This window comes from Bombus impatiens, unplaced genomic scaffold (assembly GCF_000188095.3).
Source record: "Bombus impatiens unplaced genomic scaffold, BIMP_2.2 scf_0662, whole genome shotgun sequence".
Classification (NCBI taxonomy): Eukaryota; Metazoa; Arthropoda; class Insecta; order Hymenoptera; family Apidae; genus Bombus; species Bombus impatiens.
The window spans coordinates 18,023-31,556 of NT_177081.1; the positions used below are offsets into that span (position 1 = coordinate 18,023).

Below are 13,534 nucleotides of genomic sequence, written 5' to 3' on the forward strand. Positions count from 1 at the left end.
CCTCGATAGGTAGAATCCTAAATTAAATGCTATAAAACATCTACAGACCGACTTGAAATGAACCATGAAACGAAAGCAAGTAAAAGATATAAACTATAGTTTGAAATATAAGAAAGAAATAACGGATAAATGAATTTATTGAAATTATTGAACAAAATCTCCAAAAAATCTCGTGTTATTATATTAGATATATTATTTTAGCAAAATTTAAGTATATCACTGATACTTCTTCATTTTAAAAACTTCTTAAATATTTAATATATCATGTACTATCTTTATAATCGTTCGTCGAAATAAAATATCTCTATTTGATATACTTTTTGAGACTTTTGAGACTATTTGAGACTTTTACACGATACCTGTATTCTTTTTTATTTATATATTTTATTTATATTTTATTTTTGCTTTATATCCTATTTACATATTTATTTTCTTTTATTTATTATAATTGACTGGAATAAATATTTTGATGGTTTTAAATTACGAATATGTTATCAACTCTGTACAAAGGTACTACGAACTCGGGGTAAGAAATGGTTGTAAGTTGTAACATTCTCTTCCGTTTGTATTCTCGATTGATAACTTTGATATTACTTATCGCTAAGCGCGTGTCACTATTGGTATTTAAACATAAGTTACATAACAATCTTTGTAACTTTAATCATTTTTGCGAAATTATATTCGAAAATTAAATTATTATTTTCTATACCGATTTATCCTAAATTATTCTTCTTAAAGAATCGAAATCATACCGAGCAGCATATGCACATAAGCTGTAAGATTCGTGAAATTTGAACCTCGTTGTAGTACTTGATAACAAAATGTTTAAGAATCTTAATTTGCCCGCAGAATAATTCAAGATCGAATCTGTTTCCAGATAATAAAACATTTGATTGTACAATTTCAAAATATCTGACAAGATCGCATAGCAACGAGTTCTACTGTATATGTTATATGATAAATAGATAGTATCTAATATTTTCTATTGTTAATTTGTATAATATCAGTGTATTACGTATATTTAATTAATCTTAATTATAAAAACTTCTCATTCGTTCTGATCATATCGTAATAATTTATTTTGAAAATCGAATTACGTAGAACGTATGACAAATGTTTCAAAGTCGGTTAATCGATAAATCTGGCCAATAAGTCATCAAACTGATCAAACTATCCCACGCGTGGACCAAGTCTCGCGTGTTTAAGCTCACAACACAGCCAAGAAATTCCCTGAAGAGGGATGACCGGCAGGTGTAAAAAAGGTGTACGAGAAGATCCGTTCCACCTGCGGTTTCCACGTTTCAAGGTTCTTCGGAAAAGAAGAAGAAGTACTTGGTAGCGGCGGTTTATTTAGCCGATATAACAAGTAAAAGGTAGCATTAGTAATCGATAAGTTTCGTAGATACGTACTTGCACAATTATAAAAAGCGAGAAGAAACTCGACATCTTCAATAGCGAGTAACACTCGTCGAGAGTCCGGACACGAACACTTCGAACTCGAACGCTTAATAAAAACATTCCTGGGGAACTGGGAATGCCGCAAATTTCTTCACTCCATTTGATTCCAAGCAATTTCTATACTCATTAGGTCACCAACAGTAGGTCAGAATTTTTCAAGCACGCTCTCGGAGTGTTCCATAAAGAGTTTCGTGAAAGAGTGCTACGTATTCGGAGCGCGATGTTAAGAACGATAATGCGACTTCAAATCGAAATTTTTGCGTCAAACACGGGTGGATATGCAATTTGTGGAATCTTCTAGTAATAGTGATTCTAAGAAAGAAATAAGATGAGAGATTAAAATAAAATTGGAAAGCTAACAGTGTCTTGCGATGAATTATTAAGTTCCAAAATTCGAAAAAGGTATCATATTTTTTAATGTCGTTATCCTATTTCTAAAATATACGGATGCTTTGTAAAAGAAATTTCGAAAGAACAAAACTAGTGAAAACAATCATTTCAGAATTACGATAAAATTTTATACTTGTAGCTACTCTCATTATTTTTACTTTGACAAATAAATTTCGAATTCAGGAAATACGTGATCGCTATTGAAAATTCATATAATACAATTCACTTGAATGGATGCAAAACTTGATTACATTGTGGAAGAAAATAATACTATAATGACCACTAGAATTTAGTAATTTCGAATAAGTAAATCAACTAAATTCCAATATAAAGAAATAGAATATAATCTCATTTTACTCAAATAAACGCATCGAATTCTTGAATTTATTTATATTTATATTTGAAGAATATATCATTGCTGGAACCGCTAGAATGAATACGAACGAAAGTGTTCTTTTTATCTACTTTTGCACATAAAATACTTATCTGTATCCTTTAAAAATTCATCTTTGTTTATGATAAGAATATTAATGTCAAAGCGCGGAAAATCGTCGTCACAATTCATAGAAATTGAAAACTAGAAGCTCAAACAAAGTGCTGTATACATAGATACGTATACTCGTATATTCTTACGTAAAAGATCTCAAGCAAACTGTTCCATGTACGTAGATACATGTAAAAATTGTTATTACTTTGCCAAAAATGGAAACGCATGGGGGGAGGGGGGGAACAGCAGTGGAGGAAAAAAGAGGGAACGGGGGAGGGAGAGAGAGAGAGAGAGAGAGAGAGAGAGAGAGGAATAAACAAAGAGAGAGAGAGAGAGAGAGAGAGAGAGAGAGAGAGAGAGAGAGAGAGAGAGAGAGAGAGAGAGAGAGAGAGAGAGAGAGAGAGAGAGAGAGAGAGAGAGAGAGAGAGAGAGAGAGAGAGAGAGAGAGAGAGAGAGAGAGAGAGAGAGAGAGAGAGAGAGAGAGAGAGAGAGAGAGAGAGAGAGAGAGAGAGAGAGAGAGAGAGAGAGAGAGAGAGAGAGAGAGAGAGAGAGAGAGAGAGAGAGAGAGAGAGAGAGAGAGAGAGAGAGAGAGAGAGAGAGAGAGAGAGAGAGAGAGAGAGAGAGAGAGAGAGAGAGAGAGAGAGAGAGAGAGAGAGAGAGAGAGAGAGAGAGAGAGAGAGAGAGAGAGAGAGAGAGAGAGAGAGAGAGAGAGAGAGAGAGGAATAAACAAAGAAAGATCATCGAAGAAAGAGAAACAAAAAGTTGTCAAAGGAAAAGGGAAAAGGAGGAACTGAAGAAATAGAGGAAAAAGGGAGAAAAGGAATCAAGAGATGGTGGTGGGGGAAACAAAGTAAAAAGAGACTAAAGAAGAATCGAGAATGAGAGAGGAGAAGAGAAAAACTGGCCACGATAGTACATACACACATACATAGAAGTAGCAGAGAAGAGACGAAGGAAGGCCTCGACCGTTGATTGTCGAGCCGATGTAAACTGAACCATGGAACGTACAAGTCGGGCAAGTTGTGTATAGGCGAGTAACCAGTCAGCCAACCAGCCAACCAGTCAGGCTAGAAGACGCAAGCCTGTGCTCGATCGGAGTTCCGGTGGAGCCCGCCTGGTGTTCGTCCGAAACGCCAGGACATTCCACGAAATGCCCTGCCGTTCTACTCCTCCCTCCATTTTTCCCCTCTTTTCCTCTTCCTCTACTCCACGCCGCTTCCACTTGCTGCCCGAACGTTCGAAGATCCGTAAGCAGTACTCTACGAGCGCGAGTACAGCGATGGGATCGATGTGCGATAAAATTGTCCTTACAAGTCCTGTAAATTTCGGAAAGATAATATTTTTATTTAACAGTTTCTCGATAGAATTTCAGAATTATTATAGACATTTTGAATAGTGCATCGTATAACAATAGAACCAAAGTTACGCATAAATCTACATTTATATAGATTAATAATTTCATTATGTACGTACGTTATGTAATTTATTTGCATCGCCGATTTCTTAAAATAAGTAACACAAAGTTCTAATAAGAAGCAACATGTTTATTATGAAAATTTTCCTAAAATTATATTCATAAACAAAACTTGCATTATACGATAAATTGAACACTTGCATTATAGAATTAATATTAATAAATAAACATTGACAAGCAGAGTGTATAAATAAAAAGATGTTTAAATGTAAATTCGAGACGAATCGATACGTATACATGCATCTTGATCGTAAATTGATCCCATCGCTACACAAAGTGTGCACAATCTCCACGTCATATGGCAGTCAGTTACATGTGGATTCTCCACGTACGCACACAAACACTGTACAATATACAACCGATCACGCCTCTCTTCGTATTATACTACTACAAATGCGTACCTCTTATTGCTCCTCCTGCAGGGCCGTATACATCGTCGTTTACACCGGAAATTGTCGAGCAATTTCAAACAACCTTTTATACTTTTATATTCCTTATTCATAAAATTAATCGGAACTATAAATTTATTGCATTATACGCGAAACTGTGTCAAACAATGAATATATGAATGAAAAAATTTTCCGAGCTGTTAGTTAAGAATAATTTATGTATGTAATTGTTGATAACCTTCTCTCCTTCTTATATCTTTGACTAATCAAAGAAATGACAATTATAATTGATTGTTTGATTAAATTATATTCAATAATTAATACATGACTCACAAGTTAAACGAATATATCGAATACCCTTTGCATGTTAATTATTATCTATGTTGGTTTTTCAGTAGCTGATTTACATTTATATTTATATATATGTATCTCGATCATGGGTTTAAAATTTTTACAAAATATTATAAGGAACCGCTCAGCCATAATGCAATTAGTACTTAATACACTATCATTATCGTGGCTTATCATCCAAGGACAATCAAGCAAACGTATAATTAACGATTGTGCCACGTAGCCCATAGACAAACTCCCAGTTACACACGTTTATCGATCATATCATATCTGATACGTATTATTACTTGCAGTAGTTATTCCGGGTCCACTCAACTGCTGGGAATCATTTTAAACGCAATAAATTACTTCATTTTATTAATCAATTCACCAATTATATTTATTATTTGGCTCAAAATCTCTACGTTTCACTGTATCTTCTGTCGAGTACTTCTATCACGTATATTTGTATTTATGGTTGCTACAGATATGATAAACAGCTCTTAGTTAAGTACATAGTCATTCAACTTTAGTACTCTACACGAATTTCTCAATAACAAATTTTATTTATTGCGTGTATACATTTTATAAAATTATGATGTGTTCAAAAAGTACTAAAATCGAATATATTCGATTATATTTATGTATTTATAATACATTTATGTAACATTTATGATACATTTATAGTACAACTGTGTGTATTATATTTTATACATATGATTATGAAACACTTACTTTTTTAAACAAAAGCTGCAATATTAAACACTTTATAATGAATAAAAACAATAAGCTACAATGAAGTAAAATATATAAAAATCTACGTTTCAAATAAGATTGAACATAGTTATCTATGCACATATATATCATTTAACGAGATGAGAATTTCCAGGAACACAATGAATCATGTATCTAAACGCAAGTCGCTATAAATTGTTTAAAAACGAAACAAACATTTTCCGCGAAATTTGAATTAATCTTTTCCAATGTATCCGGTTTCGCATAAAATTGAAATTTCATTTATCTAAAAATAAATGTTATATGAGATATTTAATGGCATCAGTTTCATACTTCTCGTGACCGTACGTATTACGTATTCAATTTTACTTCAGTGCTCAATTTTTTAACAAAATTAATAACATTAATATATTTTAATGAATAAAAGCTGACGAAATTACATAACAAATACGGCTTGTTTCTTCCTTAGTAATTATTTAGGTAATACTTTGATACTATACTATACACGCTACTAACGTGAAAATTGTTAATCTATCAATTGAATCACTCGTTCACCAAACTTCTGTAATTATGGAATTAAAAATGAATCGAATTTTATTATTTTATTTTTTTTAATTAAAGAATTTTTAATAGGATTAAAAATAAGCAAATCACTAACAGATAGATTGGTGCTCATCCTTACAAGTATAGATGTGATATTGCCATTCTTGATAGAAATAAAACAACATGTAATGGAATAAGGGATCTTTAAATAAAGGAATCGCTACGTCAAGAGGATTAAAAGCTTCACTAATGAATTGACCTGTATTTCCTGGTTAACAGATTAAGAATTTTAGCTTTATTTATATATCATAATCGTAAAAGACTTTAATAAAAATGTATTTTAAGAAAAAATTAGTCATGTCACTGTTACCTAAAATATCTATCCATGCTTTACCTGATTAACGTCATTTGCTGTATAAAGTAAAATTTAGAGCAACATCAAACTTCAGAAAAAGACATAGTAATTACTAAATATATCCACAAATTGATAATAAAAAATGTTAAACATTCTACAATATTGTACGAGATATATTTTGAATAAATATTGAAAACATTGTAATATATATTAAACTTTAAAACATCTAAGCCATGTATGTTATCGTCAAAGTTTATATTAATAATATTAGAACCAATAGATATATAATTCACAAAAATAATAGATATTGTAACAAATATTAATCCGACTGCGAATATAACATTTAATAAAAATGATATTAATATCGTGATAATTGCATTGTTACAAGCGTTGTTATTTATACAAATTCCACAATCTTCGATCATTGTTAATATTTTTTACTGAAAACATTTAATATTAAATTAATAACAAGCATCTTTTAATAAATTAATAAAAACCATCAATATGAAGAAAGATCGTTTCTATTTTCTGTTAGCTTTCATGATTAGTATTTTCTTCCGATCGTCTTCCCCGAGAAGCGGGTGCTTCGTAGAGGTCAATTCCCCGAAGGCCGTCCTTCCGGGACTGGCAGACGCGTGAGAAGGTTGTATGTATGTACATACATATTTGCCCGATAGCAGAGACTCCCTGCAGAACTCTCAAGCAGGGACGATGGAACAGTTGAAGCGACACCTCAGAAAACTGCGTATGCCCTTAACTTTTACCGATCCAGAATAGATAGGTAAAGATTATCACGAGGGATTTTTGTTTACTTGTTATTACGTTATCCTCTCTATTCTCATATCAATAAAACGAAAGAAGCTTGGCCATTACGCCAACAGTGCTGAATATGATAAATACCTTTTTACTTTTCTCTTGTGTTTTTGATTTTCTTACACCGTAAAAGTGTAATCGAAAGAATAGTAACGCTCAAACAATAATATGCGTTTCAATACAGCGAAGGAAGACGCGAATAATGAGGTGAATTTTATTGACTAGATAATCATTTTAATTATCATTTTATTAATTTATATTTTATAAATTTATATATTTGCATATTATAAGAAGGTAATGACATATAATACATTTGATAGAGAATGACATATGTTTCAAAGTTCTAGAATGAAAGTATTATGTAATAGAATCATTTTAATATTGAGAAATATGAAATAAAATGACAAAAAATATTTTATTCGATGTCTCATTTATAACTTACAACTACCCTATGATATCAAAGAAAATCCATCAAACATCTCATAAGAAAATCAGCGTGACGTTAAAAGTAGTTGCAGTGAGGATTCATCGCAGTCAGGTATTTTCTCGAATTTCCATTTAATGTATAGAGACACAAGGCCACTGTTAAAAGCCTCATTATCGTCTTCGAATATGAGGTATAGATCAGAGAGAGAGAGAGAGAGAGAGAGAGAGAGAGAGAGAGAGAGAGAGAGAGAGAGAGAGAGAGAGAGAGAGAGAGAGAGAGAGAGAGAGAGAGAGAGAGAGAGAGAGAGAGAGAGAGAGAGAGAGAGAGAGAGAGAGAGAGAGAGAGAGAGAGAGAGAGAGAGAGAGAGAGAGAGAGAGAGAGAGAGAGAGAGAGAGAGAGAGAGAGAGAGAGAGAGAGAGAGAGAGAGAGAGAGAGAGAGAGAGAGAGAGAGAGAGAGAGAGAGAGAGAGAGAGAGAGAGAGAGAGAGAGAGAGAGAGAGAGAGAGAGAGAGAGAGAGAGAGAGAGAGAGAGAGAGAGAGAGAAAGAGGGAAAGAGAGAGAGCGTAGTAGAGTACGTCCCTGTGGGTTTTAGTCAAGTATCGCTAACTCTGCCTCTCCATAGGCTTTCTCAGTGTTAAAGTTTGTCCACATGTTCTTTTCAACGTTTCATGTACGAAACGTACCCGACTTGTCTAGATACTATAGGACATGTATATGTGTAAACATATAACGTATAGTTTATATAAACCAAGAAAGCAGTTTGCTCTATGTCCATAATTGAAACAAATCATGAAATGAACAAAGCTGAGTGTACGAGCGCTTAATACTATAACCACAGAAAAAATAATGACATAACAAAAATATACGTATACTTTGTTTATTAGTCTCCTAATTCTTTCGCTCAAAAGCTTAATGTAGGAATTTGTAATTAAAAATTTAGAGTTTGGAATGCTCCCTAGGAAATTTCGTAATAAATTCGAAATAAATAAATCGAAACTTAAATACATACTTATAAGTATTGCTATAGAAATTTATACAAGTAAATTATTATCCGCAAAGATGTTCTATCGCTTTTATATTTTTCAATTATAATTTATTGTGAATGTAAAATTTAAATATACACACATAAACATTTATATATATTTCTTTTTAGGCATAGCACCTATTTTAAAACGAGTAATAAAACACATGTTGACTAACATACAAACAACAACTAATAAATACGTTAACTAACGAAAAGTCATTTAAAATACGTATTTAAATTAAATATAGTCATTAACTATACTTGTTGAGATGTTCATGAAACCGATAATAATGTACTACATTTTCTGCTTTAATTTTACACTTCTGCTAATGTAATTATTGCTATTAAGACAGCTGTAAATGCGAGGAATCTACGGAAATGTTTGAACGTAGAGTATTAACCCATCGCAGAGAACCCGTTATAAATCACGAGCGTGGTATAGCCAAGAGCGTTTCGGAAGATTGAATGCGTGTGGATGAAGCTTTACACTCGTCTGAACCTCGAAATCGTCCCCTCTCGTCCCACCAGGATCCCCACTCTGATCGTTCGAGTCCATCCCTTCAGTGGCTCGGCAGTGCGCGTTCGATACACGGAATCGCCTCGTGGTTCTCGGAAGGCAGTAGACTGTCGTCAGCCACGCCAGACGGCGCACTGCTCGCACGCTCACTGCTCTCTCGTCAGAGATACTCGCCCACTGGTTCACCCACGGCTGCTGTTACCTCGCTCTCGCGGCCTCTTTCTCTCGTCATCTCGCTCTCTCTATCTCTCTCTCTCTCTGCCCGGCTGCTGGCAGCGGCACACTCGGCTTAGCGGGCCGCCAGTTACGCAACAATAACAACGCCGTCAGGAGGTGTAGCATGCGCGTGCTGTGCCACCTATACGCCGACGAACGACCCTGGAACGACGAGCTGACGATCCGTCGTCGTCGCCGCCGCTTCTGCTGTTACTGCTGCTGCGATCACTTGTTGAGGCGAGCGCGCATCCGTTTCGCAACGCAGCTACACAGTACGAGCGTCTTCTTTTAGTGAGAAAAGATTGTGGTGATAGTAGTAGTGGTAGTGGTAGTGGTGACGATCAAGCAAGAGCGTGGAAAGTGCGTGTAGTGTTGTCGAACAGGAATTATGTTGTAGGAAGAGTGATGAGTAGTAACGTATTAGACACGGTGGAAAGCGGTTTGTGCCTATGCCGAGTGAGTGGCGCGATCAAACACTCGATACGCGATACGCGCTTCAAGATCGTACCTTACGGTAGATCGAATCGGTTCTTTATCGTCTCAATCGAGGACAAATGAGCGAGAAATTGTAACGTTATCGTGCATCCCAGCTGTCTCCTCGAAGCGACGTTGTCCCTGTTGGCTGTCAAGCGAAGATTCATCGAACCGAAGAAACTGATTTCTACGTAACACTATATCGTTTTTGCGATAGGAAACTTATGCTAAAAAGAAAAGAAAATTCCGTCATGGATACTTGTTGAACCAAGACTATTGAAATCGCGTCCTAACGTTATTCTTGAGAATCACGCGAGGGAAGAAAGGCAAAAAGGAAAAAAGGAAGAAAGACACAGGAAGAATTTATCGTTGGTTAAAGCGCGAGGTGCACGTCCGAGAGAAGTACGCGAAGTGATACACGAAATACGTTGCGATTAGGCGCCAATGACGTCAGACAAGAGTCGCGGAGCCGCACTGATATGTATATATATCAGTGCGGAACCGTGTAAGTCGCAAGAGGAATTCGTTTGTGGAGTTTGCGGTGCGTTTACCGACGCGGTGTCGTCGTTGTATTGGTGATATTACGGTTGGTGATTGTAATCGTAGTAGTAACAACAGCACTATATGTTTAAGTAGTATTGGTGCTGGCAAGAGTTGTGTAGTGAGTTCGGTATCAGTATTACCGAGCAGAAAAGTGGTGGGGCTAAAGGAGAACCCGTGTGGAATTGCTGCGTGGTCCGTCGTGGTAGCCAATTATATTTTCTACGTGTATGCTACGCGGGCAATGACTAACTGCTCACCGTTAAGTGTGTTAGTAGGAGATATCGTCGACGGACCCGTTTCTGCGTTGGTGTTACCGTCTACGTCAGCACCGGTCGGATGGGATTTGCATAGCAAACAGATTGACGCGCTGGTAAGTGGATAACGAGAGAGGAGTCGCGACTCTGTGTCCCACCGCATACCAAAGAGAAAAGGATAGTGCGCGTATAAGTCCCTCTGTGTTGTTCTCGTGCTTCTGGAGTAACAAGTGAGCGGCGAAACGGCGTTGCCATGACGACAGGTGAACCATGAGCTACTCCTCTCTCTTTCTACCAATACCTCTCTCTCTCTCTCTCTCTCTCTCTCTCTCTCTCTCTCGCTTCTTCTCCCGTCTTTCCATTCCGAGAATCTTTCTTTTTCTACCCCTCACTATAGGCTTTCTCTTTTTCTCTCTCTCGTGAGGGCGCGCGCGCGCACGTGTATGAATCCTTTCCTCTCTTGGAATCTCTTATTTGCTTTCTTTCTTTTCCTCCATCTCTATCTTTGTTCGTGTTCCTCTTTCCTTGTAACCTCCCTTTGCCGTCAATCTTAGAATCTGTCTCTCTCTTTCTATCTTTCCTCTTTTCCTATCTTTCTTTCTCTCGTTCTTTGGCCGATTCTCGCAATTGTCCCCCTTCTCGTCTCTGACCCCGTATACTCGTAAGATACGGTGCGACAACAGGAGGTCGTCTGTCTTCTTTCTTCCTAGCATAAACCGCATTTATCTACCTGTCTCCGCTTCGCGGCCTTTCTTCCCCTCCTGTTTTTCCGTCCTTCTCTTTGTTCGCGCTCCGTTTCTTTCTTTTTCCTCAACGGTCTTCTCTCGTACGTATTTCCCCACTCCTCGAAGGAGCCGTGTAATCTCTCGTGCTAGCTCGCACTCGCTTACGCTTGGAGAACGCTCGGTTAACGCCGTTGTAGCATGCCTAACGCGTAGGCCGCACGATATTCCAAGTACGCTTGGCTATTTTCATGCTACGCCAGAAAGACACCTAGCGACGCGCCACGCTTGTAGGTGACACGACTGATCTCCGACCGCTGTATAAAGTCGAAACCAGATCGAACCGACCAACTGGAATTCTTTAGTTATCTAGCCTGCTAGGTTATAGAAAACATCAAATTACTCATAATTTTTTCTTTTTTATATTTTTTAATTCTGTTATAAATAACTATACATCCAAGCCATTATTTAAGGAAACGTTGACGCAAAAATAAATTAATCACTTTATTTGGATAAGAGACGTGTAAAAGCGATAATTTCTGATTCAACTACAGTGTATATATACATAGATTTTCACAAGTCGAATTTAAGTCATCACACACGAGCACACACACATAAAGTAAATCGTTAACATTAAAATTTACCGAGAGATTCCTTACAACAAATAGTATGTTATTAAAGCAAGAGGGAAGCCTTCTTCTCGCCAGCCTGATATCCTCGACGCAAATGCATATGTATAGGGTGGGACAGAAATAACAGTACAACTGGAAAGACAGAGATTCTATATAAAGAAAATAAGTAAATAATATGGTATGACGTTTTTTCCAGACATAATTTTGAAAATTTGTTGGATACGCAATCACCTATCATGCTATTCCGTTGTGACTGTATGCATCCGAGCTAACATTTATGAACATTGGCAGTGTAGACAGAGAATAGGTTTTAACAAATTCTTCGTTACTCTATATTATATGTATCATACATAGGTTGCGTAATAGAAGACATTTCTCCACGAGGTGTGAATGCCATTCTACGTATTTTTTTTAGTATTTTTGATGAAAAAATTTATCAAAGAATGAAACGAAGATAGACAAATAACACGACGTTATTTTATCAAATAGTACATAACGAACGTGATGTTACAATCATCGCTAACAAATTATTCAAGTAAGAGAAATGCATGCGTTACACGCACGAAGTTCTATATCCTGTTAAAAGAATTCAATTGCTTTATTCTGATAATTGTTATGTGTTATTTCGAATCGACAAAGTTTAAGTTATGTTATAACTAACTATGTTATAAATAGCTGTTAATTATTAGTTACTTCAGTGGAATCCCGGTGGTGTTTTCGATACCCATGTTTTCAAGAAGTTTCGAAAAAGAATTCGAGGAAATTGGGAAGACAGCTGCGGAGTGTTAACCCAGATTCAAATTCTATGATGATTTCACATACCATTGGTAGTTTGAGAAATTTTCATTTGAAAGAAGCTTTATTTACAATAAAAGTGTGGAAATTTATTCGTTATAATGTATTGATTTTATATAGAGAAAATAGTTAAATTCTTTCTAAATCCAGGCAAAATCGATTATTTGTACCTGACAGAAAGTCTTTCTTAAATATTTTTTATTTCTTAAGTCAATTGAATAATTAATATAATATAGAAAGAATTATATAGCATATTAGTTATTTTTGATCATAATATTCTTCAAATAAATATATTTCATTTAACGCTAACCTTACCAAGCCCGGTCAAATGACCGATTTCGAAATTTAATTTAAAGTTGTACATACATTGTTATTTCTTTCGTTCATCTAACTTTGTGTAAATTCTTATATTATATGATTAATCAATTTCTACATTTTTGAAACCGGTCATTTGACCGGGCCTGGTAAGGCTAGTGTTAAATGGATCGACGTGGTATAATGATTTCCTCTTGTCTTAAAAATTTTAGTGTTTAAATTCAAATTCAGTTGTAACGGATAGAAAGAGAGACACGTTATTACGTACATAAAAATAATGAATAGCACACGGGTCTCAGTAGAAGAAAGATGTTACGAATACTCGTTTAAACCATTTGATTAAAATACATAATTATTGCACCCAGTCAATGTTGACAGAACGATTAAATTTATTCGATTCACTTGTCAAAACTTTAATAGCCGAGAGATCGTTGTCGTAAATCTGGTAAACTTGGTTACATTCGTTCATTGATACCATAAAGTGTTTACGGCCTTGTAATAAGCTTAACCCCCTGCCGTATAATATTGAATGAGACTCGTGGAAAGAGGAATGAAAATCACAAGTCAGACTCGTATGGAATCCGGAATAAACATGAAAATGGTCAAATAGATTCATAACACAGATTGCGGACCAAAACATAC

General features: G+C 35.7%; 1 protein-coding gene across 2 annotated transcripts in view; it reads left to right on the forward strand.

The window, feature by feature from the left end:
* Positions 1 to 10,573: 10,573 nt before the first annotated feature.
* Positions 10,574 to 13,534, forward strand: part of LOC100749060 — a 67,108-nt gene continuing 64,147 nt past the window's right edge. For both annotated transcript variants that reach the window (XM_012389724.3, XM_024370001.2), the window contains exon 1: positions 10,574 to 10,691. In XM_012389724.3, coding sequence (XP_012245147.1) covers positions 10,682 to 10,691 — 10 coding nt within the window. In that variant the 5' untranslated portion in view covers positions 10,574 to 10,681. The remainder of the gene's footprint in view (positions 10,692 to 13,534) is intronic.